General features: G+C 42.6%; 1 protein-coding gene across 2 annotated transcripts in view; it reads right to left on the bottom strand.

Annotated features, from left to right (window-relative positions):
• Window positions 1–18622, bottom strand: part of ATF1 (activating transcription factor 1) — a 33235-nt gene that overhangs the window by 10680 nt on the left and 3933 nt on the right. The window contains exons 2-6 of one of the 2 annotated variants that reach the window (XM_077328655.1): window positions 8865–8976; window positions 8092–8214; window positions 5253–5350; window positions 4753–4886; window positions 116–280 (exon numbers count right to left, since the gene is read on the bottom strand). In XM_077328655.1, the coding sequence (XP_077184770.1) occupies window positions 116–280; window positions 4753–4886; window positions 5253–5350; window positions 8092–8214; window positions 8865–8969 (625 nt within the window). In that variant the 5' untranslated portion in view covers window positions 8970–8976. The remainder of the gene's footprint in view (window positions 1–115; window positions 281–4752; window positions 4887–5252; window positions 5351–8091; window positions 8215–8864; window positions 8977–18622) is intronic. The other variant, XM_077328656.1, reaches the window with a different exon arrangement.

The following is an 18622-nucleotide window of genomic DNA, read 5'->3' as shown; positions in this document are numbered from 1 at the left end:
TATACTTGGGAAAGGGCATGTAGGTTCTACAAGTAAAGTGAGAATCTGTGACTAGAACTATACTAAGCAGGTGGAAAAAGCCAACCATTCCAAATTTTTCAAGGGCAGTACTTACTCTGCACTACTACCTGGTTGCTGGGCACAAGGATCTGTTGACCATCAGACGTCTGCACATACTGTAACAGTGGAGTTCCACCAGCATTTGTAAATGTCTGCAAACCCTGCACATTTTCTGAAACTGGATTGTTCAGCTGTAGTGGTCCATTTGGTGCAATGGCAACTTAAGGATTAAAACAACATTGAAAGAGAAAAGACACTGATCATGAAAATGAAAGAAACACTGATAATAGCCAAAAGTATCCAACAACTAATATATATCCTTCTCTTTGGTGCAACTGCCACTGAAATGGCCTGTGAGCAATTAACCTCAGTTTATACCCTACATCTTCAGCAGCCAGGAGAGATGGTAAATGCTGCCGTTTGTCTTCTTATTGTCAGTGGCATGGTTCAGATGTAATAACGAACCAGAGTTGTCAAATCAGTCTGGGAGAATAATTCGGTTTGCATGCATCCTTCTCTCCTCTGTTTCCATGCTGTTATGCTTGAACCACTCAGTGTTTGTGCTCTTCCCTCCAACCAGAATCCCAAACCCTGATTTAAATCCTAGACTGAAGGGAACAGAAACAGTTTGTGGTAGTAAGGTTGGATACACACTTTTCTTGGATGCTTTAGGATGCTTTGGGCTGATCCTGCATTGAGCAGGGGGTTGGACTAGATGGCCTGTATGGCCCCTTCCAACTCTATGATTCTATGATTCTAGTATGAAAGTACATTAAAAACTTGAAAACAAACACGCATCAAAGAATGTGCTTTGGACTGTTTTCAGTCTTTCCTTAATGAACGGACTTAGAAGGCTGCTGCTGAAGACTTTTGCTTTCACCCGCGAGTCTCTCCAAGGCTCAGCCTTAACCTCCATGCTATTTATTATCTATGTAAAAACTTTAGGAGGAATCATTGTTGGTTTTTTATTTGGGTGTCATCTACATCAGAGGTAGTCAACCTGTGGTCCTCCAGATATTCATGCATTTGCTGGCAGGGGGCTCATGGGAATTGTAGTCCATGAACATCTGGAGGACCACAGGTTGACTACCCCTGATCTACACGACTCTCAAAAGCTTATGCCCTAAACGTCTTGTTGGCCTCTAAGGAGCAACTGGACTTGAATCAATATGTCAATGACAACTAGCTCCATAGTTCTTTGCCGAGCTGCCCAGCACTGCTGTGGAAGTCCTTAACTAGCACTTAGCTGCTGAGGTTGAATGACTAAAGGTGAAGTGAATCTTGACAAAAGATAGATGATGCTGGCTGGGAAGACTGAGCTCTTGAAACAGTGCTTCCCAGATCTGATGGCATCTAACTGGCACATGCTAACTTGGTTAGAAGAAGAAGAAGAAGAAGAAGAGTTGGTTCTTATATGCCGCTTTTCCCTACCCGAAGGAGGCTCAAAGCGGCTTACAGTCGCCTTCCCATTCCTCCCCCCACAACAGACACCCTGTGGGGTGGGTGAGGCTGAGAGAGCCCTGATATCACTGCCCGGTCAGACCAGTTTTATCAGTGCCGTGGCGAGCCCAAGGTCACCCAGCTGGTTGCATGTGGGGGAGCGCAGAATCGAACCCGGCATGCCAGATTAGAAGTCCGCACTCCTAACCACTACACCAAACTGGCTCTGGTTACTAGTCTTGGGGTCATACTAGCATTATTGCTGAGGGAGCAAGTTAATTCAACCGCTTCCTCCCGTCCTTATTTAGTTTGGATGATACTTCCTTTCATGATCACGCTGGTCTGGCCCTGTGGAGCCATGCCACAGTCATCTCGAAGCTAGAGTATTGTGATGCACTCTGCATGGGTCTCCCAGAATGAGGGCCTCAAAACTCCAGCTGGAACAGAGCGCTGCAGCGCTGTTTTATTAGAAAAGGCAACATATGAACATTATATCTGTTGCTTCACTGGTTACCAATGAGTTCCTGAGTTCCATTCAAGATACTGACCTCATAGCCCTTCAAAGCCTCAGACCCACTTATCTGAAAGGCCACCTGTCTTGATATTGGGAATTTTAATGTTTTAATGTATTATATACAAAAATAATACATTAAAATACTAAAATTCCCCATATCAAGACAGGTGGCCTTTCAGATAAGTGGGTCTGAGGCTTTGAAGGGCTATGAGGTCAGTATCTTGAATGGAACTCAGGAATATTGTAAACGTCCACAAGCTGGTTCTCCGAGAGCGGCTGTTATACAAATCTAAATAATAATAATAATTATTATTATTATAACAACAACAACAACAATATATGCCCTGCTGCTACCACTGTGTTCAGACTAGCCAAGTCTGCTGAAGTGCCATCCTGGAAATGAGTAAGATCAGCAGCTGCCTGTGGAATAGCTTATGAGGCCAGAATGGCTCCCTCACCCCTGTCATTCTGCAGAATACGTAAAATGGGACTGCTCAGGAAGGCATAATAAATAAAATTACAGCTTTAGAAGGCATCTCTAGATCAGGCTTTCTCAACCAGGGTTTCATGAAACCTTGGGGTTTCTTGATGGCCCTGGAAGGGTTTCTCAAATGGGTAAAAAAGGTAAAGGTATCCCCCGTGCAAGCACCGAGTCATGTCTGACCCTTGGGATGAAGCCCTCTAGCGTTTTCATGGCAGACTCAATACGGGGTGATTTGCCAGTGCCTTCCCCAGTCATTACCATTTACCCCCCAGCAAGCTGGGTACTCATTTTACCGACCATGGAAGGATAGATGGCTGAGTCAACCTTGAACCGGCTGCTGGGATTGAACTCCCAGCTTCATGGGCAGAGGTTCAGACTGCATGTCTGCTGTCTTACCACTCTGCGCCACAAGAGGCTCTTTCTCGAATGGGTAGGAGTTAATTAATTTTTAACATTTATCGGGTGATATTTATTATTTTATTTATTTATGACCATGTCAACCCATCTACCCCCTCCCAAAATGGCCAATGATGGGCCTGGAGGGGGTAGGAAGGGAGGGCAGGTAGACATGTACACAGCTATGCCGCCCAATCATATTCTGCAAGATCACATCACTTCTAGGGTTTATCGAAGCCTGAAGAACGTGGTTTCTCAATGGTAGAAAAGTTGAGAAAGGCTGCTCTAGATATTGGCTCAGTTCAGCTATAACACAAAATTAAGGCTGAATTAAGCAAACCACAATTAACTGATCAGGTGAACAACACTAATTATTAATTCAGCTTCCTCAAACCAGGATCTGAAGCCAGGTTATGGAGCTGAATTAACCAAAATTAGTCTCTATTATGGAAATGCAGTTTAGTCTGTATGCTGCTGAAGGCTCAAGTATACCCACCTGTCAAAAAGTGGCTCAAAAACAAAATTGCTCTTGCTAGTGACCAGACTCCTTCAACCCCTGTTCTTGACACAGTCTTTAGAGCAAGGGACACCTTTCTCCATCCTTGCCACCAATCTCCTAATAACATAACAATGTGGCACACTCCTTCTAATGCATCTCTAAGTGGGAAAAAAGCAATACCAGAAGAACTCTGGGTACCTTGTCTATGCTCCATCAACACACGAGCATCCTACTGACATGTATTTCTCTGAGACAACTGACTAGAGAGAGGGACTAAAAGACAGCAATTCCCTACCTCAGAGTTTCTCATATCAGTTTCCCCTCTTTTTATCTAATCTATGTCAGCAATCACAGCTAATACTGTTTGGCACCTGCTTACTCTCTGTTAAGTGCATTTAACATGATTCATATATGTTGAGGATAAAATGGAGGAGGGGAGATTGATGTAAGCCACTTTGGATTCCCACTGGGGAGGAAGGCAGAATCTAATGAATAAATAAAAAAAATAAAGAAGAGTTGGTTCTTATATGCCGCTTTTCTCTACCCGAAGGAGGCTCAACGCGGCTTACAGTTGCCTTCCCTATCCTTTCCCCACAACAGACACCCTGTGAGGTGGGTGAGGCTGAGATATTATTGATATTACTGCTCAGTCAGAACAGTTTTATCAGCACCTTGGTGAGCCCAAGGTCACCCAGCTGGCTGCTTGTGGGAGAGTGAAGAATCGAATCCGGCATACCAGGTTAGAAGTCCACACTCCTAACCACTACACCAAACTGGCTGTAAAATACTGTAAGACTGAAAATGGGTGTTCTTCAGGGTGCTTTTAACACTCCAGTAAGACAGGGGTTATGTGCGTGCAACAGTATCCACACCAAGCATCTCATATACCCTGGAGGAGAGACAGGATGGGATGCATGGGAAAGAGGATGCATGGTTAAGCTGCATGATGTAAGCAAGAATTTCATCCTAGGTTTATGTATGGCGAGAAAAGACTTGCAACTTCTTTGGCTGTCTTCCAAGGGGAGGCGGGTCTCTGCCTCTCAGCAGCTGATTGCTGTTCTAAGAGTAGCTAAATATTATTGAGATGAGCTCCCTCATCCTCATGCTACCAACAGCCAAGAGTAAGCAAGCCTATTTAATTAAACTTGTTGATTTAATTAAAACATTTATATCCCACCTTTCCACAATGCCCAAGGAGCCGAGGGGTATGTGTTTTCCATTTGTTGGACACTAAGGAGCAGGCTGAGATACCCAAGAATGGGAGAGCACCTCTGAATCCAAATTATTATTAATATGAATATTAAATTAACTTTAAATGACATTCTAGTTAATCCAGTGCAGATTATTAATAATACATACTGTATTGTCCAGTGCTGGTTTGGTAAACAGGTGTAGGGACAGACATGGATGTGATAGTAGAGACACCAGGATGTGCTTCATCTCCTTTCCTATCCCGTGTGTCTTCAGAAGAAGAAAGATCGTTCAAGATTTTTCTGTTAAAAATAGTATTAGTACACAAAAGATTTCAGGCATATTGTGCAGAATTTTTTTTTAATGTAGTACAACATCTACTTTGTGATGGATTTCTGAGTATTAATATTTTATTTTCAAATTGCGGGATTAAAACAGAATCAAAATCCACTGAGAAAGGTAAGCATCCATACTATACGGCTTTTGATCTTGGGTTATCCTTTCTTAAAACAGCTGGTCTAATATATTAAAAAATCAGTTATTGATAGGTCCTGAAAGTATAACCCTATTGATAGGTCCTGAAAGAATAACCATTTTTCGAGAGATTTATTGCAGGTGCGCTTAGAGCCTGTGTTGAAGTTAATATGATTTTTATATAAAGCACTGACCTGTAAGACGGACGGCGTGCGAGGATTCCTCTGGCTTTCTGTGAAGAGCCTATGCTGTCTGAGGAATCTTGTGAATCATCACTCTCTGACAAAGATACCTGGAGGAAACACACTAGGTCATACTGTATAATAGCAAATGAGCCAGCGAGAGGCAATTTTCTGATAAATGCAACTTGTTTTTTAAAAAGCAATAAGAGGTCTCTACAAATCTGCAAAGAGGTTTACACCTACATAAGTCTTAAATGAAGAACATGCTAAGTATATCCATTATTATTGTTGTTGTTATTATTATTAGCATTTTAAACCTGATCCCATAAACAGAGATCAGAGTTCGAACCCATTAACACTGTGACATGAAAAACAAATATTGAAAAATACATATGAACTATACACACTATGCTCTGAACATGAGAAAACGGTGGGCCAAAGTATTTAGTTATGCTATGAAGATGACACTTATACCCGCAGTGGAAATGGGGCTACTGCATGTTTTGCACTCTTCTGCTTTCAACAGGCTGGGAAAGACCAAGAATTGTGGTGAATTCGTGAAGATAAGAAAAATACTGATTTAATTCAAACAAATCTCTAAGTTTGCAAACTCTCTCTCTCTCCCTCTACGATACACACACACACACACACACACACACACCCCTTTAGATAACGTGAAATATTAAGGAAGAAGAATATAAAGGGGAAAATCTTTAGGCTTCGCAAGGACTCAAGGTTTTTTTTACTGTACAGAGTCTTCTCAAGGAAGGGTTTTTTGCTTTATGTGCATCCTTTGCAATTTGGCAAGCACTAATAAATTTTCTGGCGTTCTTCAAGAAATACATAGTAACAAAGCTCTTTCATTTATAGTGAGCTGAGTAGCAACATAAGAGCTAGAGGAAGACACAGTTTGTGGGAAAGTATGCTATTCAAGTACAGGGGGGAAAAGAGTGCAGCCGTCACTATACTAAGATAGTGCTGTTTCAAAGTTGCCTTAAGCCCAGAAGCTGCAGTATTTACATCTTACAGAAATAACAGGAGTTGTTCTTATACCACTTATAACACTCTATATAGGCATTACATTACTACATTATTTAAGTACCCAAACATTCTGCTTAATATTCTTGGTATGTCAAAACCTGCACAAACATATCTATTGTTGCTATAGAACATGCTGGTACATTTCATTCAGATGTAAGGATGAACTAGTTCCTTGGGAATGACAGGAGCAGGTATGAACATACTTTGACTGAGCATCACAGCTTATCCTGCAACACTGGAGTTAAAGGCACTGGTGCTTCTTCTGATATGGTACAATAATAAAGAGTAACTGCACAAATTGTCTTTTGAACGTCTATTCACAGCACAAAGCACTGAAGCCTGAAGTTCAATTTCTCACTCCTCAAGATGTCAAGTTCCCCAATGTATCTAAACATTTTTTCACAGGTTGGGAGATTTTGATTCCGAACATGCACTCTCATTGTACCGGTAATAGCATCGGAAGTGATGCTTTGCCACAGGAAATACACTGGTGTGTCACAGGGCAATTATTCCAGGATATTATTAGTTTCATGGGGAAGATTTCCACTAGGAGAATAAATAGTCTTAAACAGGATGCAACTAAATGCCTTTCAGCTACGTCCACACACGAAGAGAGACTTCCTTATTTTTCCTCTGTCACTTTAACGGATAGGTATAAGGCTGAGGTTTTACAGCAATTACTAAATTTAGATTTCGATGAGAAAGGTCATGCAGAGCCTTTCCCCCCTCTTGCCCAAAAAGCTATTGTCACACTTGCACAAAAGATGCTGCCAGTACAAGAGATTTGACAGATGCAGGATTTGTCATCTGAGTTATCTCCTTGTACATAAATTGCTGACAAAATTTGGGGAGCCTCACTGGCCTATTGTCATAAGAACAGAAAAGCAGCCTGAACCCAAAGGAGTCTCAAAGCGGCTTACAGTCACCTTCCCATTCCTCTCCCTACAACAGACACCCTGTGGGGTGGGTGAGGCTGAGAGAGTGCTGATATCACTGCTCAGTCAGAACAGCCTTATCAGTGCCATGGCGAGCCCAAGGTCACCCAGTTGGCTGCATGTGGGGGAGCGGGGAATCGAACCTGGTTCGCCAGATTAGAAGTCCACACTCCTAACCGCTACACCACTACACCAAACAGAAAAGCAGCATAAATTGCTGACCAAATTTGGGGAGCCTCACTGGCCTGTTGTCATAAGAACAGAAAAGCAGCCTTGGGGATTGTTTGCACTTGCACAGAGCTTGACCCCACTGAAGGGCAAGAACATTTTATGCTGCCTCTAGAGATCTGTCTGGAACACCCACATCCTTAGAAGATGAACAAAAATGACAACTAAATCCAGATGATTTTGCATCATTAGCTTGCCATGAACTAGCATTAGTCATCATAGGCCACGCTCCCATTTTGAAGTGTTAGACTGCTGCTTGGCATTTCAGAGATTCAAATTATTTTTGTGTTACTTACCGAGTAATACATGAATAAGTAATTCAGATTTTTTTTTAGTTTATATAAAAATATATTTGATTATATATAACTTATTCCTTATCCTTTTGTGTCCTGTTTTGTTAAACATGTAAACCACTGGCAGGAACTCATTTTTCTTTTCCATCTATACAGTACCTAAGATGAAATTAAAGGCTTCAGTCACTAAAACAGATCCCAAATAGTTTGTGCTAGCCTGAGGTTCCACTTCTCTCCCCTACCTTTTGAAAACATGTCACCATTTCACTTGCCGTGCCAGGCTGACTAAACTGCACTGAGGCAGAATTCTGTTGGAGCTATCAATAAAGCTTCCAAAGCCGGTGAGTTGTTTACCTGCGTGGATTGCGCTTGCGGTGAGTGGATAACAGAGGAGCTCTGAACTGTATGAATTACTCCCTGGACCTGATCCCCAGGAAGTTGTACCACTGTCACTGGAGCTGGACCTCTGAGAGACATCTAAAGTAAATCAACAGCTTTTCAGTCAAATCACAAAACATACCATACAGACAACAAAAACAAGTGCCTGCAGATAAGATAGTATGGGGCATGGTCTATAGTACTGTACTATGGTATTTCCATAGGGTCAAGATTGAGTACCACCTTTCAAAAGTGCTTTAGTTTCATCGCACATAATTTTGAGGCTTGAGGGAAGTTAACTGTCATATGCATTTTACAGAACTCCATGCAAGATGACCTCAAAGATTATGCCTAGATTATTGTTGAAGATGACCTAAACTTGAAAACATAGGTTTGGATTTTTTTTGGGGGGGGGATATGCCAATATCTAGTGCAGGGTAGTCAAATTATGGCCCTCCAGATGTCCATGGACTACAATTCCCATGAACCCCTGCCAGCATATGCAAGCAGGGGCTCCTGGGAATTGTAGTCCATGGACATCTGGAGGGCCGCAGTTTGACTACCCCTGATCTAGTATATTTGGATGCATTTTTAATTCCCTTCACAAAGACCAAATTTAAATAAAAATCCCTTGTAATTACATAAGCCTACTTAATGGACTGATTAAAAAAGCAACCTTACACAGAAAAACTGCAATTAACCTACTTAAAATATTCCACAGAAGGCCTGGCCCGTGTAGCTTTCTTTACCTGTTGAGAAACACGAGAAAGCTGAGCTGCTTGTAGAGCGGTACCTTGTAAAGATGGTGTTTGTGGGGGTGTTGCTGAATTGTTGGTTTTGTGCATTTCTTCCATAGTCAGCCTACAAGAAGCCAAAAATAAAGCAGAATGCACGTCGTAAGAGAATTTCTCACTATTATATGCTGACATTTTCCAAGGAGCATCAGAAGAAATAATGTGTTATAATTATTGTCTTGCTAGAAAGTACTGACCTTTATCGTCTCTGGTTAGGGTTCCCAACTACCTGGAGAAAAAAATGCTGTCCCTTTAATAGAACCTTAATGATATCATTTACTGGGTGATATTATTACTCTCCATGCCATGAAAAGCATCACTCCCGCATACTAAGCCTCTGTTTAAAAAATCACTCCCACACACTAAGCCTCTGTTAAAGGGACAAGATATATTTCTAGGCCTGATGGAAATTCTACCTTTAGTAATGCCTGCCACCCAATTGTTACAGGGATACTTTCCTGGCAACTGTCACTACGTACACTTTGGCCCTGCTGAAACTAACAGAGCCCATTTTATCACATTTATCTTCTGTTTGTCTTGGGGATTTGGAAAGAAAAAAAGCCACTTACAGGAAGCATACTGCAAGAGAGGAAATGAATGCCTGTAGAAAACACTCATTGTAGTGTAAAGCATCAAGACTCAATTCAAGAAGCACCATTTTGTTCTTTATCATTTATTGCTGTCATTTGCACTACAATTTGGGTCTTTCCTACAGGTGTGTCTTGGAAATTTAACAGGATGGGATCCTTCTCATGCCCCACCCATATAGATCTTTTCCTCCAAAAGGGGGGGGGAGGCAGGAGGAAGAAGTTGACATCTTTGCACCCCAGTTTGCTTCAAAGAATTTTCTGAATCTACAACATGTAGCAGCAGAGCTTGACAAATCCCAGGTGCCAGACTGCCTATCAATTTCATTGTGGTGCCTAGTATTTTCAACCATGATTTTACTGCAGCCTCTTAGCCATCCTCAGAGGAATTAAAAAGCTGATTGATGATTTTGCATCAGAATATATTTTTTTCTGACAAGAATAACCTAACACAATATGATCTTTCTTTTCTGCGCATCTCAAACAGATCATACAGAGGGAAAACAAAAAGGGAAGAAGTTGAGGTCCTTGCTTTCCTTCAGAATCTGAAACAAAAATAATTGTGAATGACACTCTTGTCAATGTTTGTTTATATGAAGATTATTCTTTACACCATCTAAGGGGGGGACAGATAAATTCATTTCTTAATCAGTTGCCCATTAAATTAGCTCCAATATTCAATTAAATGGAGTTCTTTAAAAACAATAATGATATTTTGAGAAACTGAGGAGAAGAAGTTGTATTACGGTTAGCAATTAGCTTTATATTGTGGTGATAACAGCCATGATCACCATATTCATTTTTATGCTGCCACACCTTTGTCTCAGCACGGGAGACAGAACAGAAGTTAAGATTATGTTTTGTAGTAGCAATAACTAGAACATGTGGTAATTAAAATACAAAAAAAACCCCAGGATGAAAAATGTATCTGGCTCCTAATTTGCGACTGGTTCTCAGATCCAAAGAAAACTTGTCAAGACCCATGGAACAGCAAAGTATTTCATTGTACCTGCAGCACCTATTACGTACTTCCTCATCAATGGCAGCACTGTCAGGATACAAAGGGTGCCAGTAAAAATACCCCCGAGGCATCAGAAGATCATCATCTAGCTCTGAACATATTGTTACACAACATATGAAATAGCTGCAAGGGCCGTTGCTGAGAAACTGGAAGTTATATTTCTCTCAATGGAAATATGAGTCATTGATTTTTCCCTGCTGAGATCAACCGCAGGAGCTCAGTCCTGAAACCTGAAATGCACTCATAGTATAGAAGTCACATAATGGAAAAGTCTGAAGTGCTTCTTCAGTCCTTTTGTTCTTAATCAGAATAACCACGCAGCATATGTCATACAGATTTGTTGTTGTTTTCTTACAGACGGTTTCCTTCAGATGCAACACTACACCCTAGCATGATGCTACAGAAAGATCACAGAAGAAACGGCAGGACTCACTGAAGTCAGCTAACTGGCTTTGTCATAGTCTGCAGCCAGCCCAACAGTTTCCTATTTTTCATAATATCGAATCAAGGCTTTAAAAGCCTGGCATGGCTCATGGTGTAGGAAGACTCCCTCTTCCGCCTGAAGGAGTCACCAACATGACCTTCATCTAAAAATGAGACATAAAAGTCAGATCCAAAGTGTGGCAAGAAAACATAATCCCAGCTAACCATGTCAGTTTTCTATTTTAAAGTGAGTGTCACAACTGTAGTTACAAATGCTCCATTTATATTTGTGTAAAATTAAAAAGACCAAGTCAGAATCACACTTCGGCTGGTGTTCACAAAAGCACAGATGTTCACCCCACGTTCTTTCTCCTCAACAGATACTTTTTCTGGAGGAAAGGAAAACTTAAAAGGGAAAAATAAAAATAAAACTACAATGTTACAAAAAGCCTGTTTCTCAGACATACTCCTCAATTTTACATGTTTTTTCACATGCAGGTCCTTTAGATTTATATGGGCCCTTCCTTAGAGTAGCTAGAACTACACTCACAAAGGTGTATGTAATGATCAGTTTAGTTTTTCTAAGTTGTATCAGACTCTCTGGTAATTCTTAATGTCCCTATATTATCTGGTAAATTTTCTGTTTATCTTTGAAAGGAGGCATAACCAAAAAAACAGGTATGTCATAATTAATCATCTTTTGGAACCAAACTACTTAACAGATAACCAAAACTAATAGCTTTTACTGTGCCTCTTTGTTTTGTATTGATTGTTCAACAATGCAAAATAACAGATATTCATCCCCGATAGTTAACAAATTTTACAAAATATCTAATCACCATTAGGATAAAAATGGTAACCAATCACTAATTGCTATACACTGGCTTAACTAGCGAGAGAAATATCCCATGATTATAATCTATTAAACAAAGCTCACAAAAAAATAGTTGATTACGCATCTTCTCTGAATTATATTGTTTGGGTACGTAATGTAAAAGATGTACCACTGACTCTTCATATGCTAAAGTTCTGTAATTTTATGCAATACAGAATTATCTTATCCTATTTATCTTCAAGAATAAGAAAAATAGACAACACATTTTAATCATTTTTACATGCCAGGAGGGCATTTCTATTAACATTTTATATGGTTGCCGGTCCTTTGGTGTTCTGAAAGGGCTATATTTTAGGAGGAGATTTAACCACTTTAGATGCTGAGCAAATTGTGAAATCAGCTGGAAAAATACATGTCACCTTCAGCTTCTGACACACAAATATTTAACTCAAGCCAAAGCTTTCATGGCATGAGAACCCTGGAAACAGACAATCATAATACCTTCAATTAAGCCAAAGAAGTCTGGGCTTCTACAAAAACAGAGCTTTCTATTTCTACAGTACTTGATTAATCTGAAGAACAGTTAAAACTTTTACCAGTGGTTATCCAGATTCCAATCAAAGATGTAAAAATCCCAAGTGACTGATCATGTGAAAATGGCATGCTACCACATGGAAATATGTCTTATTGGTTACAACCCTGGCTTAAGTGTAAGGGTAGATGGAAATGTTCTAATGATGAGCAAAGAGAGAGCAAAAATCCAACCCAAAATGGAACTGGGTACCTGAAAGGCTCCAAGCATGCATTAAAAAATTAAACAATTAAATATATCTTTTTACTATTACAGTGCACTTATAGCTCATTAAAAACAAAATAGACCTTTAGGCCATACAGGTCTCTCAACTGTGCAGTACACATCTCATCCATTTGGTGCCTTAATAATTGTGAAACAGCCTAGGGGGATGAATGGTCCGGCCTCTCCAGGGCCAATCAGGGTGCAGCCACCTGCACCTGCCCTCCCTCACCAAGCCCTCACCCCTTGCCTCACAGGCGTGCCTGGCTGTTAAGAGCCAGGCTTGTCTGTGACTCTGCCGCTCCACATCCAGGGCTCCAGGTGAGAGGCCACAGGGGGGAGGGGGGACGCTTCGCAAAGGCCTGGAAAGGCTGTGCTTTCCAGGCCCCCGGGAAGCCATCCGGCCACGGGGGTGGGGAGAGGTAGCACTTCCCAAAGGCCTGGAAAGCACACCCAGGACCTCGCAGAGGCCCCAACTGTACTTTCCAGGCCCCCAGGAAACCATCTGGCCGCGGGCGGTGGGTGGGGGCAAGGGAGCGCTTCCCAAAGGCCTGCAAAGTATACTCGGGCCCTCACAGAAGCACCAGGTGTGCTTGCCAGGCCCCCAGGAGGCACTCACTCCCCCCCCCCCTCGTCCTCAGTACTTCCTGGTGGCCTGGAAAGCAGCCGGGACACTGACGGGGAGGACCTTTCAAAGCCCGTTCTTATGAATGGGCTTTGAAGCTAGTTACATATAATGCAGTATACTCTTATGACACTTTGAAGTACACATTCCATGCAATGCCTTTTCTTCTTAGTCCTGATTTGAACCAATAAACCAATGAAATCAGATTACACATGTGTCAGGCACAAAGACCTTCTTCAGTGGTCTAATACCCCATAGAGCCAGTTTGGTGTAGTGGTTAGGAGTGCGGACTTCTAATCTGGCATGCCAGGTTCGTTTCTGCTCTCCCCCACATGCAACCAGCTGGGTGACCTTGGGCTCGCCATGGCACTGATAAAGCTGTTCTGACCGAGCAGTGATATCAGCGCTCTCTCAGCCTCACCCACCCCACAGGGTGTCTGTTGTGGGGAGAGGAATGGGAAGGCGACTGTAAGCCACTTTGAGCCTCCTTTGGGTAGGGAAAAGCGGCATATAAGAACCAACTCTTCTTCTTCTTCATCATATGAAGGAATCTGTATCATAGTTAGCCATGTAAGGTATAGTGTGGGCATTCCGCAATATATACTGTGGCACAGAAATACTCTGTGGGAGTATCACATCTGACTCCTGATCTTTATAGCCACACCAAAAGGAATGAGAGATGGTATAATAACCCTAGTAAGATCCTGCTCAAAATCAAACAACACGTAGCAACAACCACTGAAAGAGAATTAACAAATGTTCAAGCTGGCTTTTGACGTGGGTGTGGCACTCATGATCACATAGCAAACCTGTGCTGGATTTGGAAAAAGGATGTCTACATCTGCTTTATTAACTATAAGAAAACTTCTGATTGTGTAGATCACAACAAATTGTGGGAAACCCTGCAAAATTTGGGGGTGCTAGTACATTTGATCAAAATGATGCAGTCACTCTACACAAACCAAGAAGCCATTGCATGTACACCATTTGGTAACATTGACTGGTTCAAAATAGAGAAAGGAGTGTGCCAAGATTGTATTCTTTTCCCCTTCCTGTTCCCCTTCCTGTTTAACTTGTATGCTGAGATCATTATGAGAGAGGGACTGAATTCAAAGAACCAAACACTGGAATTAAAACTGGAGGAAGAAATATAATATAATATCAGTCACAGCACTGATAAAGCTGTTCTGACCGAGCAGTGATATCAAGGCTCTCTTAGCCTCACCCACCTCACAGGGTGTCTGTTGTGGGGAGAGGAATGGGAAGGTAACTTTAAGCCGCTTTGAGCCTCCTTCGGGTAGGGAAAAGTTGCATATAAGAACCAACTCTTCTTCTTCTTCTAAATAATCTTCAGTATGCTGATGACACTACGCTCCTGTCAGAAACTAAGGAAGGCCTAGAACAGCTCATTACATAGGTCAATGAAGTAAGAAAGACATTTGGCCTTTTTCTTAAACACTAAAAAGACACAAAAATAATGACATAATGAGCTCAGACAACTGAGAGCACGTGGAGAGAGCTACTGGGGAGAGTTGCTGCTGACCAGGTGAGGCTATTGTTCTGCCTGGGTGAGGTGATTGCTGGGTAATTGTTGGGAGGATTAAAAAGGGCTACTCCTCACCAGAGGCGCGAGCCTGGGGTTCTTGGCCGAGCAATTAGAATCAGTAGATTATATCAGTAGATTATATTTCCCTAGTACTTCCACTGCCTAGATATTACAATGGACCTTCAGGACACTCATCCCATCATCTGCAGTGAGTGTGACATGATTGCCTTCCTCCCAGAAGACAAGATGGACTACAGCTGCCCCAAGTGTAAGCTGGTAAGACTTTTGGAGGAAAAGATTAGGGCACTAGAAAACAGAATTATTACTCTGACCCAAAGTAAGAAAGGGGAGGAGTTCGTAGTCCAGAGCTCTGCAACATGGAATAAAGAGAATAAAGAGAATACAACCAGTCCTGAAGAGGACAAGGAGATTGACCACAATAGGGAGCCTCTGCAGGCAGTTCGGAAAAAGACTGAACGGCGAAGGGCGAGACAGTTCTCGGGGCCTTTGGAGCTCCAGAATAGATTTCAGGCACTTGCAGAGGAGGTGCAAGGGTCAACAAGGGAAGAGGTCCCAAAACAAACTCTAAGACAAAGGAAAGAGGCCACGGGGACAGAAGGAAATGGAGTTGAGAGAAAAAAAAAAAGGAGAGTACTGGTAATTGGAGACTCCCTGCTAAGAAGAATGGATCGCCATGTGGCTGGGCCCGACCCCCTAACCCGAGAGGTGTGTTGCTTGCCAGGGGCGAAAATTAAAGATGTTTCAGAAAGGCTGCCCAAACTCCTCAAATCTACGGATCGCTACCCATTTGTGATGGTCCATGTGGGAACGAATGACATGTCCCTGAATACCATCGCTCCTATTAAAAAAGACTATCAAGATCTGGGGAGGAAGCTCAAGCAAATGGGGGCACAAGTGGTATTCTCTTCAATCTTGCCTGTCAAGGGAAGAGGAATGCGTCGGGAGAGGAAGATAATGGAGGTGAATCACTGGCTGCGTAGTTGGTGCCGGCAGGAGAGATTTGGTTTCTGGGACCATGGGATAGGCTTTCTTGAGGAAGGCCTACTAGCACCTGATGGACTGCACTTATCGAAACTGGGGAAGAATGTGTTTGGCAGGAACCTGGGGAGATTCATCAGGAGAGCTTTAAACTAAAGCCACTAGGGGAAGGAGACGATCAACATAGGGAGTGTATGGAAGGAAAACTATCGGAGGCAGCCCAACCGGCAAGGCCAGCTCATAGGGAACCAAAAGTAAAAGGATTCAGATGTCTTTATACTAACGCCCGAAGCATGGGCAATAAAAAGGAAGAGCTGGAACTTCTCATGCTGATGGAAAGGTATGATCTAGTAGGCATCACAGAAACTTGGTGGAATGATTCTCATGACTGGAATGTAATGGTGGATGGATATGAACTGTTCAGAAAAAACAGAATAGATCGAAGAGGTGGAGGAGTGGCACTGTATGTGAAGAAAGGGCTTACCTGTCAGGAAATTCTAGTGAAGGAGAGCATATCTACAGTGGAAAGCATCTGGGTGAAAATAAGCGAGGGGAAAACAAACAGTGTGGTGGTTGGTGTCTGCTACCGACCGCCTGACCAACGAGAGGATGTGGATGCTGCACTTTGTGAGCAGCTTGAGAAAATATCCAAACGGCAGGACCTTGTCATCATGGGTGACTTCAATTTCCCAGATGTGTGCTGGGAAACTAACTCTGCGAAGCGTCCTCAGTCATGCAAGTTTCTGACCTGCCTGGCTGACAATTTCATTTATCAAATGGTAGATGAACCCACAAGAGGTTCAGCCATACTGGACTTAATACTGACCAACAGGCAAGAGTTGGTGGATGAGGTGAAGGAGGTGGGGACCCTAGGGGGAAGTGACCATGTCCTCATAGAATTCCTTTTGAGATGGGGAACCAAGGAAGCTTGTAGCCAGACGCGGATGTTGGATTTTCGTAGGGCAAACTTTAATAAACTCAGAGACATGATGAGTGTCATACCATGGACGAGAATGCTGGAAGGGAAGGGAGCATGTGAAGGGTGGGCGCTACTCAAACAAGAGCTATTGCATGCTCAATCAATGACTATTCCAGAAAGACGAAAACACTGCAGGAGCTCTAAGAAGCCTATTTGGATGAACAGAGAACTTCAAGAGGAACTAAGAAAGAAAAGGAAAATGTTCAGGAAATGGAGGGAAGGACAGAGCTCTAAAGAAGAGTACCTACAGGTTACTAGGCACTGTAGATCAATCATCAGAAAGGCCAAAGCTGAGAGTGAGCTAAGATTGGCCAGGGAAGCCCATTGTAACAAGAAAAGATTTTTCAGTTATGTGAGGAGCAAACGTAAAGTCAAGGAGGCAATAGGCCCACTGTTGGGTGCGGATGGACAAACTCTAACGAAAGATGCAGAGAAAGCAGAAAGGCTTAGTGCCTATTTTACATCAGTTTTTTCCCACAGGTCAAAGTGTTTAGGCACATCTAAAGATGGCTGTAGCCAAAGGATAGTGTCTGGGTGGCAGGTTAACATGGATAGAGAGGTGGTCGAGAGGCATTTAGCTGCACTGGATGAGTTCAAATCCCCTGGTCCAGATGAAATGCACCCGAGAGTACTCAAAGAACTTTCCAGAGAACTTGCACAGCCCTTGTCCATCATCTTCGGAACGTCTTTAAGGACAGGAGATGTCCCGGAGGACTGGAAAAGAGCAAACGTTATTCCGATCTTCAAAAAAGGGAGGAAGGATGACCCGGGAAACTACAGACCAGTGAGTCTGACCTCTGTTGTGGGGAAGATAATGGAGCAGATATTAAAGGGAGCGATCTGCAAACATCTGGAGGACAATTTGGTGATCCAAGGAAGTCAGCATGGATTTGTCTCCAACAGGTCCTGCCAGACCAACCTAGTTTCCTTTTTTGACCAAGTAACAGGTTTGCTGGATCGGGGAAATTTGGTTGATGTCATTTACTTGGATTTTAGTAAAGCTTTTGACAAGGTTCCCCATGATGTTCTGATGGATAAGTTGAAGGACTGCAATCTGGATTTTCAGATCGTTAGGTGGATAGGGAATTGGTTAGAGAACCGCACTCAAAGAGTTGTTGTCAATGGTGTTTCATCAGACTGGAGAGAGGTGAGTAGCGGGGTACCTCAGGGTTCGGTGCTCGGCCCAGTACTTTTTAACATATTTATTAATGATCTAGATGAGGGGGTGGAGGGACTACTCATCAAGTTTGCCGATGACACCAAATTGGGAGGACTGGCAAATACTCCGGAAGATAGAGACAGAGTTCAACGAGATCTGAACACAATGGAAAAATGGGCAAATGAGAACAAGATGCAATTTAATAAAGATAAGTGTAAAGTTCTGCATCTGGGTCAGAAAAATGAAAAGCATGCCTACTGGATGGGGGATACGCTTCTAGGTAGCACTGTGTGTGAACGAGACCTTGGGGTACTTGTGGATTGTAAACTAAACATGAGCAGGCAGTGTGATGCAGCGGTAAAAAAGGCAAATGCCATTTTGGGCTGTATCAACAGAGGCATCACATCAAAATCACAAGATGTCATAGTCCCATTGTATACGGCACTGGTCAGACCACACCTGGAGTACTGTGTGCAGTTCTGGAGGCCTCACGTCAAGAAGGACGTCGATAAAATTGAAAGGGTACAGAGGAGAGCGACGAAGATGATCTGGGGCCAAGGGACCAAGCCCTATGAAGATAGGTTGAGGGACTTGGGAATGTTCAGCCTGGAGAAAAGGAGGTTGAGAGGGGACATGATAGCCCTCTTTAAGTATTTGAAAGGTTGTCACTTGGAGGAGGGCAGGATGCTGTTTCTGCTGGCTGCAGAGGAAAGGACACGGAGTAATGGGTTTAAACTTCAAGTACA

This window comes from Paroedura picta, chromosome 3 (genome assembly GCF_049243985.1).
Source record: "Paroedura picta isolate Pp20150507F chromosome 3, Ppicta_v3.0, whole genome shotgun sequence".
NCBI lineage: Eukaryota > Metazoa > Chordata > Lepidosauria > Squamata > Gekkonidae > Paroedura > Paroedura picta.
This window is presented reverse-complemented; position numbering and strand designations above follow the sequence as displayed.